The 18,445-nt window shown below is 66.3% G+C and overlaps 4 protein-coding genes across 5 annotated transcripts in view; 2 read left to right on the top strand and 2 right to left on the bottom strand.

Moving 5' to 3' along the window:
* Positions 1 to 11: 11 nt before the first annotated feature.
* Positions 12 to 3,576, bottom strand: CHLRE_03g180050v5 (uncharacterized protein). The gene is made up of 9 exons (XM_043061034.1): positions 3,281 to 3,576; positions 3,111 to 3,200; positions 2,743 to 2,832; positions 2,420 to 2,488; positions 2,158 to 2,230; positions 1,811 to 1,959; positions 1,077 to 1,608; positions 694 to 850; positions 12 to 477 (listed from the first exon to the last, which is right to left on the bottom strand). Exons 1-9 carry the CDS (start codon positions 3,398 to 3,400, stop codon positions 237 to 239), a joined length of 1,521 nt encoding a protein of 506 aa, XP_042926163.1. The 5' UTR covers positions 3,401 to 3,576; the 3' UTR covers positions 12 to 236.
* A 100-nt stretch (positions 3,577 to 3,676) lies between these two features.
* On the top strand, positions 3,677 to 6,882 carry CHLRE_03g180017v5 (uncharacterized protein). Of its 2 annotated transcripts, XM_043061033.1 has the most exons (3): positions 3,677 to 3,819; positions 4,006 to 5,887; positions 6,079 to 6,191. In XM_043061033.1, exons 1-3 carry the CDS (start codon positions 3,775 to 3,777, stop codon positions 6,174 to 6,176), a joined length of 2,025 nt encoding a protein of 674 aa, XP_042926162.1. In that variant the 5' UTR covers positions 3,677 to 3,774; the 3' UTR covers positions 6,177 to 6,191. The 2 variants fall into 2 exon arrangements, with proteins under 2 accessions (XP_042926162.1, XP_042926161.1); XM_043061032.1 differs by having other exon boundaries at positions 4,006 to 6,882.
* Positions 6,883 to 6,939: 57 nt separating this feature from the next.
* CHLRE_03g180000v5 (uncharacterized protein) lies at positions 6,940 to 10,576 on the bottom strand. Its single transcript, XM_001703353.2, has 7 exons — positions 10,272 to 10,576; positions 10,030 to 10,155; positions 9,469 to 9,687; positions 9,266 to 9,308; positions 8,837 to 9,060; positions 8,469 to 8,616; positions 6,940 to 8,179 (listed from the first exon to the last, which is right to left on the bottom strand). The coding sequence occupies exons 1-7, from the start codon at positions 10,310 to 10,312 to the stop codon at positions 7,985 to 7,987; spliced, it is 996 nt and encodes a 331-aa protein (XP_001703405.2). The 5' UTR covers positions 10,313 to 10,576; the 3' UTR covers positions 6,940 to 7,984.
* A 270-nt stretch (positions 10,577 to 10,846) lies between these two features.
* CHLRE_03g179961v5 (uncharacterized protein) overlaps positions 10,847 to 18,445 on the top strand; it is a 20,066-nt gene continuing 12,467 nt past the window's right edge. Inside the window, exons 1-18 of the mRNA XM_043061031.1 lie at positions 10,847 to 11,306; positions 11,459 to 11,560; positions 11,916 to 11,981; positions 12,497 to 12,556; positions 12,739 to 12,834; positions 13,296 to 13,616; positions 13,788 to 13,886; positions 14,113 to 14,247; positions 14,557 to 14,679; positions 15,041 to 15,210; positions 15,613 to 15,742; positions 15,969 to 16,052; positions 16,304 to 16,468; positions 16,731 to 16,907; positions 17,172 to 17,320; positions 17,461 to 17,620; positions 17,866 to 18,153; positions 18,298 to 18,384. Of these exons, the coding sequence (XP_042926160.1) occupies positions 11,118 to 11,306; positions 11,459 to 11,560; positions 11,916 to 11,981; positions 12,497 to 12,556; positions 12,739 to 12,834; positions 13,296 to 13,616; positions 13,788 to 13,886; positions 14,113 to 14,247; positions 14,557 to 14,679; positions 15,041 to 15,210; positions 15,613 to 15,742; positions 15,969 to 16,052; positions 16,304 to 16,468; positions 16,731 to 16,907; positions 17,172 to 17,320; positions 17,461 to 17,620; positions 17,866 to 18,153; positions 18,298 to 18,384 (2,601 nt within the window). The 5' untranslated portion in view covers positions 10,847 to 11,117. The remainder of the gene's footprint in view (positions 11,307 to 11,458; positions 11,561 to 11,915; positions 11,982 to 12,496; positions 12,557 to 12,738; positions 12,835 to 13,295; positions 13,617 to 13,787; positions 13,887 to 14,112; positions 14,248 to 14,556; positions 14,680 to 15,040; positions 15,211 to 15,612; positions 15,743 to 15,968; positions 16,053 to 16,303; positions 16,469 to 16,730; positions 16,908 to 17,171; positions 17,321 to 17,460; positions 17,621 to 17,865; positions 18,154 to 18,297; positions 18,385 to 18,445) is intronic.

The raw sequence follows: 18,445 nt of genomic DNA, 5'->3' as shown, positions 1-18,445 counted from the left end.
GACGCATCAACATTTGGAAATTTTTACAGCGCTGTTTCCAGCTCGGCAAGCTCGCCCATCGACAAGTTCCCGCGGATCTTGGAACCGGGCCGGACTGCTCGCTCGACAAGTCTCGCTCTCGCTCTCGCCACTGCACTCCCTCCAGCCTCCGCCCACCAGCACAGCCGGATTGCCCCGCTGCACTCCCCCAAACATACCCCTGCCTCCCCCCCAACATGCACACGCTCCAGGCGCGTCTACTCCTCCATGCCACCCGACCACTCGGGGTCCTCCCGCTCGTCGTCCTCTGCATCCGCCCCGCCGGCCCGCCCCTTCACTCGCCGCCCGCCGTCCGCTCCCTCCTCCGCGCCGCGCTTGCCGCCGCCGCCGCCGGCCGCAGCTGCCGCCGCCTCCGCACCGGGCGGGTCGGGGCTGACCTCGCGCGAGCTGGGCCCCGCCTCCGCCGCCGCAGCGTCCAGCTTGCGAATGTATTCGTACCTGCACAGCGGGGCGAGTGAGCGGCGGCCGCAGCGGGCCAAAAGGCGCAAGGTTACTGGCGCGCACCAACTCGTGCTCACCGCAGCTCTTTCCAATACGCGACCGTGGCTTGCCGGAAGGCGAGGCTAAGGCTAAGACAGTCATGCACCATGCACACAGCACGCAGCGCTTGCGCTTGCACGCAGCATGTCGCCGCCGCCGCCGCATTCCCCGCACCTGAGTATGTAGCCGTTGCCGCGCACCACCAGCAGGTGCCGCCCGTCCTCCGACAGCGCGGCGGCGCGCGCGGGGCCGCCCACCTTGTGCGCGGGGTGGTGCGCGGCGCGGCCGCCACTGGCCGCGTCGTACACATACACGTCCCCCGCGGAGTTGCCTGCAGTGGCGGCCGTCGCGTGGGCGGGACAGTGGTCAGCGAACGGCACGAGCACCCCGGAGATGTCAGGAGGCGGGGGGCACGACCGTGACATGCCGCTGTGTAATTGTGCCCTCATGCCGGTGTGTGTGCACCGTACGTTGCACACACCACACATGCTCCTGCCACTACTTTATCATGCACCCCCTTCTGTTATTCCCTACCCCCCCTCGCCTCCCCGGCTCACCCACGCAAATGAAAGCGCCGTCGCGTGTGGCGCTGAAGCGGCAGCGCTGCACGCCGCCCCGCGACCCCGAGGCCGGGTGCGTGCCCGGCACACGCAGCGACAGGACCTGTCGCGCCTCGCCCTCCCCGCCCTGCATCTCTCCACTCCCGCTGCTGCTTGGCGCCTCGCCCGCGGCTTCCATCGCCGCTCCCGCCTCCGCCTCCGCACCCGCGCCGCTGCTCCCTGCTGCTAGCTCAAAGGCAGCCAGACGGCCGTCCGTGGACTTGACTCCGAGCCGCCCGCGCGGCAGGCAGCGGATGCAGTCGATGTAGTCGCCCAGCGGCGGGTTGGCCGGCAGCGACAAGGGCGCCGGCGCGGGGGCGCAGCCCGCCGCCAGTGCCAGACGCGGCGAGGGGCCGAAGCAGCTGGCACCGGGCGTTGGCGAGGCGGCGGCGGCGGGGGCGGCGGCCCCGCGCTGCAGCTGCAGCGGCCAGCGGCTGACGCGGCCGCCGCGGTGGCCGGTGTAGATGCAGCTGCCGTCGGGGTGCAGCTCCTGCGGGACGATGGTGCGGTGGTGGTGGTGATGGGGCCCGATGAAGGTCGCAAAGTCAGTGGGCAGCGTGTGGACGTAGGGGCACACAGTTTCCAACTGTCCGACGCCGTGACGGCATACCCGAGCGTCTTACATTGCTGTTTGAACCGTGCCCCGAGCCCGTACCAGCCCCGTTCCAGCCCTGCGCCAGCCCCGGCCTCACCGCAGTGGTGATGTCGGCGCAGGAGAGCTCCGCCAGGCACACCCCCGCCGCCACGTCCCACAGCCGCATGCCGCCGTCGCAGCCCAGCGACAGCAGCAGCCCCGGCACGCCCGCGCAGCCGCGCAGCTCCGTCACCTCGCAGGAGTGGCCTGCACATCGCAGCGGACCCCCACCACACACATGGCCGCATGGTCACATTTGGCGCATTCGCGGCTGGCCTGATGTGTACCGTGCGCGGGGCACGGATGCGCGCTGCAACGCCCTGACTCATGCTCCTCTCCACGGCTGTGCACCCCAGCCTGCATGCCAGCTCTCTTCCTCCCGCCCCCGCTCTTCCAGTCGCTCACCCTTGAGCAGCGCCACCACCCGGGCCTCCGCCACGCTGATGACCTGGATGGCGCCCTCAGGGCCCGACACAGCCTGGGGGTGGCAAGTCAGGAATGGGGGAAACACGCCTAAAGCCTAAACACAAGGCACCGGAGCCGAACATAGCTAATGCCGTGTCCGAAAACACATGCACGGAGCCCACTGCCTGCATCCCCCGGTGGTTTGCTGCTGTGGAACCCATACTCCAACATCCAGTTGCTGCCGGGCCGGGCCCGCACCCACCAGGCACGCGTCTCCCAGTTCGTGTCGGGATATGCCGGCCGTCTGCACCCAGGCGCAGCAGGTCACATCCTGCGGCCGGGGCGGGGTATTTCATTTGTCCTCGTGGTTTGTTCGGCGTGTTAGGCTTGCACAAGGGAAGAGGGCTGACACCGCCATGGTGCGTGCTGTTTGTTTCTCAGCACGCGATGACTGCTACCGTAATGCCCAGCGAGTCCTGTATGCGGCTGGTGGCGCCCGCAGCACATGCCCCAGCCCGCCCAGCCCCCGCAGGTGCTCAATCCGATGTGGGTCGGCTCCGAGCCCAGCGACCCGGCCGTGCTCACCCCTCCGGCGTGGTGGGGTGTGGCGCTGTTGACGTAATGCACCACCACTCCCAGGTAGTCGCCCATGTGCTCGTCATCGTAGATGGTCACCTGCGTGGGAGAGTTGGTTGTGTATGTAGGAGAGGGAGCGTAAGGAGCTGATGTGCGTTGTGATGGTGTGGTGGGGAGCGGACGGGTGATGTGAGCCACAGCGGGCCGAGCCGCAGAGGCAGGCTGGGGGGGTTGAGGTGGCGAGGGGTTATGAAACAGGACACGGCGTGCTGGCCTGTGTCCGAAACAGCTCCACCGCTACCCAGGGGCGCGCAGCAGCACCCGCTGCTCTGGGAGTGTAGTCCTCCGCCTTGTGCAAGCCTCGCCCGTGCACTCGCCTGGTCCTTGCCGATGGAGGCAAACAGGTTGTGGTGGCCGGGGGTGACCGAGTTGAAGACCAAGTCCAGGATGGGGGAGGCGTGGCTCTCCTGCAGTGCCAAGCCGCGAGTTCTTGTTGCTGCTCATGCTTTAGCAGCCAGTTATGACGCTGGCGGGCGCTGGTGCTCACCTTCAGGACCGTGCGGAGCTCCAAATGCTTAAGCGCATGCGCCTTAAACTGCGACGGCCCGCCTTGCGCTTTCACCTCCAGCGCCACTTCATGCAAAAGGTTTGTCTGCACAAGGTTCATCTTGGCGCTGCCACTCCTGTCGACCTGCTCTGCACTCGGCTGTCCGCGACAATTTTTCCTGGAGTTCACGGCGCGTACCTATGAAGTCACAGAAATTATATATGCACTATGTAGGCGTATAAACAACTGCGGGGATGTTAAACACAGCTAGGCGATGAACTCCCGCGCTACAAATCAATAATCTGACTACTTTGTATTCTTACAGAGCATTTAAACTATGCAACGCTAGTTGTATTTAAGTATGAACGCGCTGGAGTATTTTGATAGCATCCGAGGCAAAGCGGCAGCAGAAACGTCGAGCGGAGCTGGGGCCCCGGCGCCTAACGCTGCGGCGCAAACGGGTCAGCAAGAGGCTGACTTATGGGGCTCAGATAATGCCCTCGGCCAGCCTGGAAGCAGCCATGCGCCGGGCGTGGCAGGTGCGTGCGAAAGAACCGTGGTTCAATTGGAAAGCGCTGGGGACGCTGTCTTTCGCAAGTTGTTCGCACATCGTGCCTGATAATCACGGACTCTTTTGCATATACACAGGCCGCAGTTTGCCGCGCTTGCCGTCAAGGGGCGCGCCACCGAAGCTACCCGATGTCTTGGGGGCGGGTCCGTTACAGCCTTCGCTGCGGCAACGCACTCTCATCTCGGCCCTGAGCATCTTCAAGAAGGGCAAGGCGGGCGCCACGTGTCACACCGGCGCCGCCTGGCAATCAGCAGATGCAGCCGCTGCGGCGCCAGCAGGGCCAGAGATAGCCGGTACCGGTGCCGCCACCACGCGCCGCCAGCAGGGCGGCGGAATGGGTCGTGGCGTCGCAGATGCACATGCGGGTGCCGGTGCCGGCACAGGTGCAGCCGTAACCGCAGGGATGGCGGGCGGCTACTTGACCGGTACGACACTGCCAGTACGCCTGGCGGTGGCTGCTGGCGCTGCCGGCAGCCGCAGCGGAGCGGCCGCGCAGCCAAGCGCTGCTGCTGCGGCGCAGCCACCGCCAGCGGCGGCGGCAGCACAGCCGCTACCGGTTCGGCGGCAACAGCCGCAGCCGCCACAGCTGCCGCCGCAGCAGCCCGCAGGGAGAGGGAAACTAGACGCGGACTCAGATCCTGATGGCAACGGTTCTCAGCCGCCCGAGGCGCCGCCCGAGCTGCAGCCACAGCAAGCCACCGCCGCCGCAGCTGCTGCCGCGACAGCAGCGGCCGCTGCCGCCGCCTGCTTCGCTGCAGGCCCTGACTTTGGAACGTCCCGCCCCGGCGCCATCCCAGGGAGTGGCTTGCTCGCAGCCAGTGGTGCAGCCGGCGGCGGCGGCAGTGGCGGCGGCGGCGGCGGCGCCGGTGGCGGCCCCGCTCCCACTAATGCCCGCAGCCCCGCCGGCAGCAGCAGGCCAGACCCGCTGCGAGCTCTCACGGCCCAGCTGCGCCGCCGTGTGGCGGACATGGTGGCGGAGGACGTGGGCGTCAGCCTGCAGCACCCCCAACACCAGAAGCAACAGCAACAGCCAGAGCAGGGCCAACAGCAGCCGTCGCAGCAGCAACCGGCGGCGCCACTGCCAGAGCAGCAATCTCCGACGCAAGCGCCGCTGCCATCGTCACATGATTGTGGCCGAGCACCAGCGCCGGCCCCTGCAGACGGGCCAGGCCAGGCAGGCACCGGGCGAGCGGACAGGAGAGCCGGCCCTGCCGCCGCCGCAGCCGCCCAAACCGCCGCCGCCGCCTCCGAGGCGGGGTCTCAGCTGCTGAGCGGGTCCGCCATGGCAGCTGTGTCCACCACCACGGGTAGCGCCGGCCTGGCGCGGTCGGTGTCCACATCGCATGAGCTGTCGGGACTCACGGCCGTAGCAGCAGGCGCTGCCCGCGGCGGCGGCGGCGGCGGCGGCGGCGGCCTGGGCTGGGGTGAAGGTGGCGGTGGAGGTGGAGGCTATGTTGGCCGAGCGATCGGCGCCGGCGGAAAGGCAACCTCGCGCCAGCAGCCAGCTCGCGGCCAAAGGCGCAGCAGCCTGCATGTGCCGCCCGCGGCTCCACAGCCTCAACTGCAGCCGCCGCGGACCTTCGCGGCGCCTGTGCTGTCAGCTTCTGTCAGCCTTGGCTCTGGCGGCTACAGCCGTGATGCTGCACAGCCGCAGCCGTCCGCAGGGACCGGCCGCCACTGGCAACTCGCGGCAGCCGCCGCAGTAGCAGTAAGTGAGGAGCAGCAGCACGACGGAGGAGGCGTTGGGAAGGCGGACGAGGGGCTGTGTGACGTCGACTTTGAGCTCGGCGCCGGCATGCACGCTGTGAGCGCCGAAGACCTAGCATTTCCTGCAACGCGGCGGCAGCACCACCACGTGCATCACGTGCGCGGCCGCGGGCTGCAAAGCGCCTGTGAGGACCCAGACGCCGATCAGGAGCCGCAGCAGCAGCGACGCTTGCCGCTTGCATCGCCACTCGACGACGGTGGCTTGTGGCATGAGCCCGCTGGCGACGATGACGACGGGGCGGGCGGGGGCGGAGGCGGTGCTGGCGCCGGTGCGTTGGGCGACGGAGGCAGTAGTGATGGCGAGGCAGAGCGCGCGCTCTTCGCGTCATGCAGTGGACGCAAACGGCGACGAACCAGTCTGGGCTCAGGCTCTGCATTTGCAGGACACCGCGTGGAGGCTCTTGGGATGGAGAGGACATCAGACGTGGGGAGCGATGAGGATCAGGACTGGCTTGCGCAGCGGGCGTGTCGCCATCGGCCCGGGACCCACCAGCACCAGCACCAGCAAAAGCAGTCGCAGCAGCTGCTCGGAACCGCGGTGGGGTGGGCGGCCCATGACGAGATGGAGGCGGCGGAAGCTCTAGAGCTCCGGCTCTTCGCTGATAGCTCCGCGGCACGCGAAGGCACGCGCTTGCTCGCCGGCAGCCGCCTAGCCGGCTGTGGGAGCGATGCGGACGACCCCGGCAGCGATGATGATGATGGTGGTGGTGGTGATGATGATCTTCAGGCGCTTCTGGGCCGCCCTAGCCAGAACACAGCCGGCCGACCCGGAGGCCTCGACGGCGGAGGCCTCGACGGCCTGGACGGCCTGGACGGAGGCGCCAGTGGCGGCGGTGGCGGCAGGGCGGCGCAGTGGCGCCAAGGCTGGCTGACGCGGCAAGCAGGAGGAGGCGGAGGAGGAGGCGGCGTGCAGGGCCCGCAACTCGGGGATGAGGACGGGGATGGAGTTGGGGATGGGGAGCTGGACACCTTGTTTGGCACCTGGGCGGAGCACTCGTGAAGCGGGGAGGCGGTGCTGCAGGCGCGTGGCCGCGTGCGCGCACCTCTCCCCGCCTGGGCCGAGGGGCTGAGGGCTCGGAGGCAAGGTGCTAGCCGGAGCAGCTTCGCACGGGTGGGCGGGGGCGGGGGCGGTGGCGACGACGAGGCAGACGGGGTTGACGCCTGCTGCATGGTCACTGACCCCTGGTGTGAACCTGCACTCCTGGCGTATTCCGTTTCCGCAATTCGCAGGCTAAGATTGCACCAGATACATCCAGTATTGTTAGAGTGATTCGTATGAATTGCGGAGGACTGCGAACGCTGAGCGCGGCGTGCATGTGTGTGAGACTGTCAGTTTGACATCAGCCTGATGTACCATATACATTGTGTGAGGTGAAGGGCTTCTGAGACACGATCCCAGTTAATATGTCCGCGGCGCCCCAGACAAGTACACGCGAGCACCTCAAGGGAACTTACAACAGTGATACCTGTGCTACCCTTATCCTTTACTTTGCTTTCCCCCGACTGCACACGCCCGGCAGCGCCTCTCAGCAGCCTGCCCTCAATCAGCCGACCAGCTAGGCCACACGCAGCAGGCAGCACACTCTTGAGTGCACTTGCGGCGGCCTGCCCCCTCTCTAGTATCAAGGCATCCGGCATAATGCGGCCATCATAATGCGACTGCCTGGCATTGCAAAGCGCTCTGATAGCATGATGGCCTAGGTCGACATACGCCGGCTCAATCAAACAGAAGTGCTTTGTCCTTCCATGTACTATAGGACTCGTTTACGCAGCAAAACAAAATCAGCAGGCAAAGAAAGTGCACGTGCTTACTACTCACTAGCAATTACCGTTGATACACGCCTGTGTTTCTCCGTACAGAGCGCGGTGCAGGTAAGCAACATGTGTCCAAACACAGCCAACCAACAGCCGGTTGGCCTGGCTGTGCACGTTATGCAACATCATCACATACTACCGTAGCGATAGCCTCACAAGTCACAACCCGTGGCGAAAGGCGCCGACCGCCGGAGTGCCCTGCAGACTCGCCGAGCCGCCAGCTGACGCCGCTGCCATGGCCTACTTTTAGCATCTCCACGGTCCTGCTATACAATGCGTACATCAACACCTGTGAATTAGATCAATGTGACCTCGTGTTCACAACTCAGCCGCCCGGCGCCGGCGCCCCACCTGCCCAGCTGGCACCCTACGCGCCTTTTCCACTGTATGGCATCCCCACTGCTTCTTCCTTATGCTCACCACAGCCTGGGCCGGCCACCCTCCGCCCCCCACCACAAGGCGCCAATCACCCCACCTGCGCCCCCACGTGCATCCCCATGTGCCCCGCCCATCCGGGCCCTCGCCCCCCTCTTCCTAACCGCACTGGCCTCCTAGTGCGCCGCCTGCGACGGCGGCAGGCCGGCCCCGCCGCTGCTGGGCGCGCGCGGGTGCAGCTGCCCGGCGGCGGCCAGGCGCACGAACTCCGCCACCTGCTCCGCCGCTGTGCGCTCCGCCACCTCCTCCAGCAACGCCCGCTCCAGGGCCGCGCGCTCGCGGGGGCACAGCGAGCTGTCGCCAGTGGGGGCCTGGGGGAGCGAGCGGGACATGGGCGGCCGTGCGTGCGAGTGGGCGGGAGCGCCGGGACGTGGAAGGGCACCGGGCCAGAGCAGGAGCTGCGGCACGGCATGGCTCAGAGCTTCCTACGGTGGCGAACTCCATCAGGACAAGCGGGCCGGCGCAGCCGCCTTCCCCTTTGCCGCCCTGACGGCCACCCCGCACTTCCTGTACCCGTTTGCCCGTCTGTCCGCCTTTGGACAACCCGCTTCCCGCTCCCAGCCGCCCTCCTCCCTCCTCCCTCCTGTGCTCCCCTCTCACCTTGGCACTGCGCTCCGCCGTCACGCGGCTGTACACCATGTTGACCAGGTAGTCCACGTCAGCGTGGCGGGGCGGGCCGGCGGGCGGCCAGGCGGCGGCGGGGCCGGCCAGCTCCTCCACCAGCGCGTGGATGCGGGGCACAGCCTCCCTGGGGGCAGGGGCGGAGCGGGCGCGCGGAAGACATGAGTTTATGGGCCTACTAACTAGTTAAGGACTTGTGCTATTGACCTACATGCGCACACATTTCCGCCTTGTGCTCTTCAAGCACACACACGCGGCTTTCCGTATCCCTTGAAACACATCGCTTCCATCTCACACGCCCCCACACGCCCTGCCGCTGTCACGAACCCGCGCGCCCCCCCGCCCACCTGACCGCCGCCGACACGCGGTAGGCCGCACTGCGCGCTAGCGAGGTGTTGCGCAGGCCGCGTGCGTCCGCGTCACTGCCCGAGGCCGGCACCGCGCTGTTGACCTCGGAGCGGATGGGGGCGTGCCCCATGTCCGTGAGCCGCGAGCCCGAGCCCTCCTTGGGCGGGGGCTGCTGCTGCTGCTGGTTCTGGTCGCCGCCGTTCTTGGCGTCCGGGCCATCCAGCTGTGACATGGGCGAATGGGGTGGCGGCAGGGCCACACGTCGGCGGCGCATGTCAGGACATGACTTGAGGAGAGGTAGTCCAGGCGGGGCTGCTGGCATGCGGCTGGCTTTGCGGCTCCGACCCCGCCCGACCACTGACCCAGCCACCCACCGACCCAACCACCCAGGCCCACTCACACCGCTACCCATGCAGCCACCCACTCACCGGGTTCTGGCTCAGGTACGACAGCGACTTAAGCAGCCAGTAGCTATGGCGGGGGCGTAGCAGGGGCATGAGCAGTCAGCGTGGGTGGGGGACCGTGAGCACACACGCTGATATCTAAACCAGGGAAATCATACGCCCGAAGTTGGCACCCGCACATCATTCCGCTTCCACGCACTTCCCCGCACTCGCACAATGTATCTCACCCGCACATAGTGAACAGCAGAAGCGACGTGAATGAGAAGTCGGGGCCGGCCGACAGCAGCGTGTCGGCGGAGGGGCCCACCACGGCGGGGTCGGCCAGGGCGCCGGCGCCGGAGGCGTTGTTGGCCACGGCCGTGCCAACAGCCACCAGCCAGCCCAGCCCCACGCCCGCGGCCACGCCGAACACCAGCTGCTGCCACAGCGGCGCGTCGTCGCCGTCACTGGTAGCGGGAGCGGGTTGTTTTGGGGGGGGGGCGCAGGGGAGCAAGGGGGCAAGGCGCGAGGGTGACAGGGAGCAAGGCTGGCGATAGGTCGCAGAAAGGCAGGGCGCGGCTTTCAGAGTTCAGGCGGTGGAGGAAGCCCGACGCAGAGGCCGGCAGGATGCCGGAATGCGACATCAAGCTTTATGTGCGATAGTAGCATAGGAAGCATAAGAAATGCTGCCGAAAGCAGCAGAGCGGTGGGCTTTGCCGAGCTTGGAAGTTGGGTCGACACCACAGTCTGCTTCAAGCCCTCGGAAGCGTTCCAGGCATGCCACGACACCCCCGCAATATTCCACTTACGTTGGGCCTCGTGGGCCCTGCGGCGCCGCGGAGACGGGCCCGTTTCGGCGTGGTGCTTGCCGCGTAAGCTGGAGCGGCTTCGCATATGCTGGCGTGCTCGCTCCGACTGCCCTCGGCCTTGCAGCGCTGCAAATTATAGCAGTAAGATAAGGATAGCTGCATCGGGATGACCGGGGCGGCAAGATTGCAGCTGCCGAGAGACACAGTTGTGTCTCGAGACTGAGTCGACGCTCCGAACTCACCCGAAAGCAAATCGGCTCCGACACAGCAATGTGGCAGACATCATCAATTGAGCCTAGAACAACGTGGGTTAGAAGCGCTGCTGGTTGCCGAGAAACTTTATGGAACCGTCGCGATTGTGCTGCGTTGTGGTATTGTGCTTGTGCTTGATGTGTTGCGTGCTGTGAACATGTATTGATTTTGAGCGTAAGAACCTTTATGATAGGGTCAAAGGATACGGGCCCCAAAACCCGGGGCCACTCTGCTGGCGTGTAACACACGCAGATGGAACTTTTGAGCCGTGTCTGTGACTGAACGACGCGATGAGATTTCCAAAGGTCGCAATTGTTATATCAGTGGCGTGAACCGATTTAATGAGGGGCAGACGTTGAAGGAATCCTCTTCAGGCGTGTGTGTCGTGACACCCTGTGACACGCCCGTGTTTCTCTGCCCCGTGTTTCTCTGCCCCGGCACGCCCTTTGCGGAACTCCCCATCATGGGCTCCACAATCGTCACATGCCGTAGATAGGCAGTAGGGACGTCACCAGATTTCCTGTGCCAGCTGCGCATGGGCTCACTCAGCTCCCTTGCTTGGCCCCGATCCCATTTCCCGCGCGATGGCGCCGCGGAACTCAACTCGTTGCAAGTTCCGTCCACTACGCGTGTATTAGAGGTGCAGCGTCACCACATTTCAAAGTTGATGCCAGTGTCTTGTGTGCAAGCTCCGTTGCACAAAACATTTCAATTTGTTCATGGCTGTTGTCTCAATTTTGCATCAAAGGCAAACGTAACATGCTTAACCTCATGATGTACTAAATATTCTGCTTAGAGCTGTCAGCGTTTAGCGCTTTGCGACAAGCCGGAGAGGAATGTCTGGGCGCGGGAGAGGCCGAGGCCTTACCTCGCTCCGCGCTTTCGATGCGTCGGAGCCTGGAGGAGGTCGTGGAGGCCGTGGTGGCCAGGGGCGAGGCCGAGGCTACAAGAAACCGCTCAATGCCAACCTGAACTATATGCCCCGCGACGGAGGCAACGGGAACGAGGAGGACAACAGCGCCAAGGTGTGTCGCGCTGGCAAACTTGAGTACTCATACCACAGAGCATATCAAGCGTGCGAGCGCTCTCGCGGCCTGCGACCTGACCCGCACCCCACCCTCGCCCTCACACGCTGTGCTTTCCGCTCTCCCCGCCCCCACACTTCACGAGCCCACAGCTGGCCCAGGTCCGCGCCGAGGACGCGCTGGACGAGGGGCTGGGCTGGAAGCTGTTCACCACCGGCGAGGATCGCCTGGGCTGGCTCATGAACATACAGTCGGTGAGCGCGATGTGCGGCCGCGTGCGGCACAGGTCGGCTGTGGGCGAGCGCGGGAGTGCGGGGCAAGCTGAAAGGGCCGCCACCCAGCTGATGACGCTGAAAATGGGGTATGCCAGGCGCTGTGTTCTGGCTGCCTGGGGAGTCAGCTGCCCCACCCGCGCGCCCGCACGACCCTCCTTCGGGGTGCCGCCACAATGGGCTTGCGGCCCGGCTGACCCCGCCTCCACGCCCTGCCCCGTGGCTGACCCCGCTTTTCACCACACTACACCCACGCACACACTCCCCGCACGTGTCCTCGTCCCATGTGCTCCCGCACACACCGCACACGTCCACTACTCCACTTGCTGCCGCGCAGTCCCACATGGCCGACAAGGACACGGGCCAGGTGGTGGCCTCGGTGGACTGCTACTTCATGTGCCAGGTGCGCCGCCCTGCAAACACACAGACAGACAGCACACTCCCCTCCTCCGGGGTGCGCCGCCTCCGGGGTGCGCCGCCTCCGGGGTGCGCCGCCTCCGGGGTGCGCCGCCTCCGGGGTGCGCCGCCGAGCAAACACAGGAGGACACAGACACACAGACAGGCAGCGGGACCTTCCCCTCCTGGGGCACCGGGGCGCGAAGGGGTGTGACCAGTGATGGGGCGTGGCAGCTGCCATGCGCGGCCGCGTCTGTGATCGCTTCATCGCCGTGTGTGCGGCACAGGGAGCAGCAGGTGTAGGCTGGAGGGCTGGGCAGAGGGCCAGGCAGAGGCCCGGAGCGCAGCCGGCGGGCCGCCGCCCGACACGACGCACAGCCGGGGTTTCCGGCAGGCGCCGCTCCATACCAGGCCGCTGCGGCACTGGCTGGTGTCGGCTAGGGACGGGTTGCGGGGCGTGCGCATCCCACATTCGCCCGCCAACACCTATATGTATATCTCCCTCACACACCCGCCCCGCAGGACGGGTCCATGTTCAAGGCGCGGCTGGCGTTCGCGCCCTACTTCTACGTGCGGGTGCAGGTGCGGAGCAAGGGGGAGAGGACAGGGGTCACCCTTGGGGAGGCCGTGGCGGGGACAGTGGGTGGCGCGGCCGGCCTGGTGACGATTTGATGGCATGTTGGGGTTTACTTGTTGGGTGTGGGCGCACATCCCACCCACCCATCCACCTGCCCGCCTGCGCACTATCCTGCGCGCCGCTGCAGGAGGGCCGCGAGGTGGAGGCTGAGAACTACCTGCGGCGCAAGTGCGAGGGCGCCGTTCGGGAGGTGGCGGTGGTGGAGCGGGAGGACCTGGACCTGGTGAGGGGTGGGGGTGGAGGGGGGGAAACGAGGTCGTTCCAATGTGTGTGTGAAAGAGGTGTGTGTGGGGGGGGAGTATGTGCCCGAGCCCAGCGAAAAAGGGGGGTGGGCACGGAGGCGTGAGGGAAAAGGGAGGGAGGGAGGATCTTGGGGTGTGAAGATTTGGGGTTGGGGGGCACTGCAGCGAGGAGGAAGGGACCTGTGGGAGGGACATGGACGGGGAGGGACATGGACGGGGAGGGACATGGACGGGGAGGGACATGGACGGGGAGGGACATGGACGGGGAGGGACATGGACGGGGAGGGACATGGACGGGGATGGAGCGGGCGTGCGGGTATTGACGCACGGGCACAACGAGAGGGGTTGGGTGGGGGTTGGGATGCGATGACAAAGGTCACGCAAGGGGCTACCCGACCCAATGCTGGAAACAACCCACCTCCCACTCCACCCCAACCAACAGAAAAACCACCTGTCGGGCATCCGGCGGCGGCTGCTGCGCGTGAGCACCTACACTGTGCAGCAGCTGATGGAGGTGCGCAAGGAGGTGGCGCCGCTGGTGGCGGCCAACACACGGCGCGCGGCCACCACCTCCGCATACAGCATGGCGGGCGGCGGCGCGGGAGCCGGCGGCGGCGGCGGCGGCGGCGGCGGCGGCGCGTCCACGGGCGGGCTGGGCGGCGGCGGCGCGGGGCTGGGCGCGGCGGAGGCGGGGCTGCAACAGCTGCTGCAGGGGCAGGAGGCGGCAGGCGGCGGAGGCCGGAACGGCGGCGGCAGGGGCCAGGTGAGCGAGCGGGAGCAGCAGGCGGCGGGCGGCGGCGGCGCATGGGCTGGACAGTGGCGGCCGAGTGCACAACGGCGGCCAATCCCCGCTGGGCCTGGGACCTGCCTGCCACTTTCCCCCTCTTCCCCTCCCCCACGCCTCCCCCCTCCTTCCCCCCTCCTCCCCCCTCAGGACATTCGCGAGGCCTTTCTGGAGATGCGCGAGTACGACGTGCCCTACCACATCCGCTTCGCCATAGACACAGACGTGCGCGTGGGGCACTGGTACACGGTGAGGGGGCCCGGCGTGTGTGTATGTGTACATGTGTGTGTGTGTGTGTGTGTGGCCGTGTGGCCGTGTGGGGGTCCGCGCGGCAGTGCGCCCGTGTTGGCCTGTGCTCCGCTGCGCCTCCACGCCGCCTGCGCATTCCCACAACCGCAAACACCTACACACCCTCACCCCACACCCCAGACCCGCGCCCTCCCCCCACACGGTATACACGCTCCCTCACCCCCAGGTCCGCTGCCACGAGGGTGTGACCAGCCTGGACCGGCGTCACGACCTGCTACAGCGCGCCGAGCCGCGCATCTGCGCCTTCGACATCGAGACCACCAAGCTGCCGCTGCAGTTCCCAAACGCCGAGTACGACCAGGTGCTGTGTGTGTGTGTGTGTGTGTGTGTGTGTGTGTCTGTGTCTGGGGGACAGGGGCAGATCGCTGCCGGGAGGCGCGAGGTACAGCTGGGTGCGGCAGTGGCGGGGCGTTGGAGCGCGGGGTTTGATGGTTTACCAAGGCGTGTGTTGTAAGCTGCCCTGTAGCTACCTCGTACAGCCCTCTGCCGCGTCTCTCCCTAGCTACCTGCATCCGCTTGGGGTCACTGCTCTTCCCGGTTATCGCCTTCCCCTCGCCCCCTCTCCTCCCCTGACCGCTCCACCCCTCCTCCCCTCTCCTCCCCGCTGCAGGTGTTCATGATCTCCTACATGCTGGACCGGCAGGGCTACCTGATTGTCAACCGCGAGGTGGTGGGCGCGGACATCGCCGACTTCGAGTACACGCCCAAGCCCGAGTTCGAGGGGCCCTTCAAGGTGCGTGTTGTGTGTGTGTGTGTGTGAGGGGGCGGCGTGTAAGTGCGTGTGTATTTGCGGTGGGAGCGGGATCTTGCGGGAGGGTCGGGGTGTTGGGTCGGGTGGTGGCTGCAGCAACTGCGGTGGCTGTGTACTCAGGGGGGGGGGAGTCGGACGTACGACTCGGCGCATATTCAGGTACGAGCTTAGCGGCGGAGAGGGACGCGCACTCACCTTCCCCTCGGCCAGCTCCTCCCCCCCTGCTGTCTACTTCGCTGCACTTCTCTGTACCAATCCTTGCAACCCCCCAACTCGCTCCCAACCCATCTGACCCTCCCTCCCTGCCACCCCCAACCCCAACCCCACCCCATGTGTTCTTCAGGTGACCAACGCCGCCAACGAGCGCGAGCTGCTGCAGGCGTTCTTCTCCCACATGCGCTCCGCCCAGCCCGCCATCTACGTCACCTACAACGGCGACTTCTTCGACTTCCCCTTCATTGAGGCGCGCTGCGCGGTGCTGGGGCTGGACATGCACGAGTCCATCGGGTTCAGGTGTGTGTGCGTGTGCGTGTGCTCGTGTTAAGTGTGTGTGTATGTGTATGTGTGTGTGGGAGGGGGAGGGGTAGTTGCTCCAAGTCCCAGACCCAGCCAGACCAAGACCCAGCCAGACCACAGCGGGGGGCAAGGGCGGTTGGAGGGGAGGGATGGAGGTGGGGTAGTGCATGGAAGGCGGGTTGGTGGGTTGATGGTGGTGGGAGTGGGTGCGTCAACCATTTCCTGAGACGCTAGGTCGCAGCCCCCGATGGCACAACATGCAGCCAGTGTGCCGGGCGGCCTCCTCCGGTCCATGTGCCCACCCCAATCCCAATCCCGCCCCACTTTCGTCTTATGTAACATGCATGGAACCCCACCTCTGCCTCCACCCCGCCCCCCCCTCTGCCTCCGGCTGTGCAGGTGCCGCGGCGGTCAGGGCAGCGGCCCCGGCGCCGCCAAGGAGTGTCTGTCTCGCTCGGCCGTGCACATGGACTGCATGCACTGGGTAGACCGCGACTCGTACCTGCCACAGGGCAGCAGGGGCCTCAAGGTGGGGGGTCAAGGGGGTTGGGTGTGGGGCTGCTGTACGGTTATTCAGCACCACACCTTGTCCCCTGCCATCGCCCCTCTTGTGCTTTTGTGCTGGAATCAGCACAGCGAGAAGGGGTGTTTGGTTGTGTGTGCGCGTGTGTGTATTGGGTGTGGGGCTACAACAAAACGATGTCTTCATAAGTTCGCTGCTCCCTTTCTTGACCCTTCTGGCCCTCCCCCCCCAGTCTGTGACCAAGTACAAGCTGGGCTACGACCCTGTGGAGGTGCACCCGGAGGACATGGTGCGACTGGCGCGGGAGACGCCGCAGGTGAGGTGGAGAGGCAGGGGGCGGGCGGAGGAGACCATGGTAGAGGCGTTGCGATGACTAACAGACGCGTGCCGTTGCACCTGTGCTCGTCCTCGGCGAAAGGCTGCCTCCACGCCGCCGCCCTGTGTCTCTCACACGCACGCAACCAACTTTCCCTGACACACGCACTCGCACACGCCCCCCTCCCTCCCTACCAACCCCTCTCCCCCCTCTCATCCCTCCCTCCCTCCCTCCCTCTACCCCTCCCTCAGGCCATGGCCAGCTACTCTGTGTCCGACGCCGTGTCCACCTACTACCTGTACATGACCTACGTGCACCCCTTCATCTTCTCCCTCGCCACCATCATCCCCATGCCGCCAGACGAGGTGCTGCGCAAGGGCAGCGGCACGCTGTGCGAGCAGCTGCTCATGGTGGAGGTGAGGGTAGCGGGGGCAGGGGGGGAGGGCGGAGGGGGTTGTAGAATGTAGATACCAGCCTAAACTAAACGGAACCAAGCCAAAGGGGGGAGGAGGGGCAGGCAGCAAGGGCGTAACGGGCAGGGCTGACCCCTCTTCCCACTCCACGCCACCACACCGAGACCTACTCTTGGGGCTTGAGCGCGTAAGCCCTCCCCTCTCCCCTATCACCCACCCCCTTCACTTTGTAAAATGAACATGAATGTAAACCCCCCACCATCAGGCCTACCGCGCCAACATCGCCTGCCCCAACAAGCACGTGGGCGAGCGCGAGGCCATGTACCGCGGCCACCTGCTGCAGGCCGAGACTTACATCGGCGGCAAGGTGGAGGCGCTGGAGAGCGGCGTGTTCCGGGCAGACCTGCCGCTCAAGTTCAAGTGCAAGCCGGCCGCCTACCAGGCAGGAGCGGGCGGGGGCGGCTAGGTGGAAGGGGGGGTGGGGTGACGGTCCCGAGTCTCCCCACGCTCACGCCATGGGAGCTGCGTGTTGGCGCGCCTTTCCGTTTCCGTCACTGGGTGTGGCGTAAATAAACACATCTGTCCATCTCTCCCCACCACTCCCTCCCCCTCCCTCGCGCCTGTTCCTGGCTACGCCTTCACTTCTTAAGTAACCACAAATGTACATCCCCCCTCCCCCCTCCTCCCCCTCCTCCCCCTTCCCCAGATGCTGCTGGACAACCTGGACCGCGACCTGGGCTACGCGCTGGTGCATGAGGCCAAGTGGGGCGCGGGGCAGGAGGACGCCGCCAACTACGCCGCAGTGCGGGAGGCCATCGCGGCCAAGCTGACGGCGCTGAGGGACGCGCCCAACCGGTGAGGCGCCAGTACGGCTGTGCGCGCCCGCGTGTGTGTGTGGTTGTAGGGTGGCCTCACCCTACAACCCGCATGCCTGTATTGACTCCCGCACTCTCCCCCCCGCCCTCCTCCCCTCCTCCCTCCCTCCTCCCCCCCAGCGAGGAGGCGCCGCTGATCTACCACCTGGACGTTGCTGCCATGTACCCCAACATCATCCTCACCAACCGCCTGCAGCCCAGCGCCATCGTCACGGAGGAGGACTGCGCCGCCTGCGACTTCAACGCGCCCGGCAAGCGCTGCCTCAGGCAGATGGAGTGGGTGAGTGGCGGGGGAGGGGGAGGGGGAGGGGCAGGGCGGGGAGGAGGAGAGGGAGGGGGAGGGGCAGGGCGGGGAGGAGGAGAGGGAGGGGGAGGAGGTGGTTGCAGGGGGCTCTAGGTGCAAGTCGATGTTACCTGGGCTCTGTGGTGAGCCTGCACATGCTATTTGCAGGGAGTAAATATGTGTGTGCAAGCGCACATACACAGTCCACATGTGTGCGTGTGTTTGTGTTTGCGCCCCCACAGGTGTGGCGTGGCGAGCACTACTCGGCCAGCCGCAGTGAGTACCTGCAAATCAAGGCGCAGCTGGCGGCGGAGACATTCCCGCCCGCGCCGCCCAGGTTCCCCAACAGCGGCTTCGGGGGAGGCGGCGGCGGAGGCGGCGGAGGCGGCTATGGAGGCGGCGGAGGCTATGGAGGCGGCGGCGGCGGGGGTGCCGACGGCGACATGGGCGGGCCGCGCACGTGGGCGGAACTGGGCCAGGAGGAGCAGCAGAAGTTTCTGCAGGAGCGCCTCAAGAAGTACTGCCAAAAGGTGGGGGTTGGGGTTGGGGTTGGGACGTGGTGTTGCGTGTTATTGGGGGGTGCGTGGCCGGGGCTCGTATCGACACGCTGGTTCCCAAGCCGCAGCTCACAATACAATGCACCACTGCACGCCGCCGCCGCCGCCGGGCCTCAGGTGTACAAGCGCGTGCTGGACAAGCCGGTCACGGAGCTGCGGGTGGCCGGCATCTGCCAGCGCGAGAACTCCTTCTACATCGACACGGTGAGGGGCGGGGGCCGCGTGTGTGTGCGCGTGTAAGTGTGTGTATGCGAGATGTGTGTGT

This window comes from Chlamydomonas reinhardtii, chromosome 3, assembly GCF_000002595.2.
Source record: "Chlamydomonas reinhardtii strain CC-503 cw92 mt+ chromosome 3, whole genome shotgun sequence".
Classification (NCBI taxonomy): Eukaryota; Viridiplantae; Chlorophyta; class Chlorophyceae; order Chlamydomonadales; family Chlamydomonadaceae; genus Chlamydomonas; species Chlamydomonas reinhardtii.
Note: the sequence above shows the minus strand (reverse complement) of the source record. Positions and strands in the feature narration are given on the sequence as shown.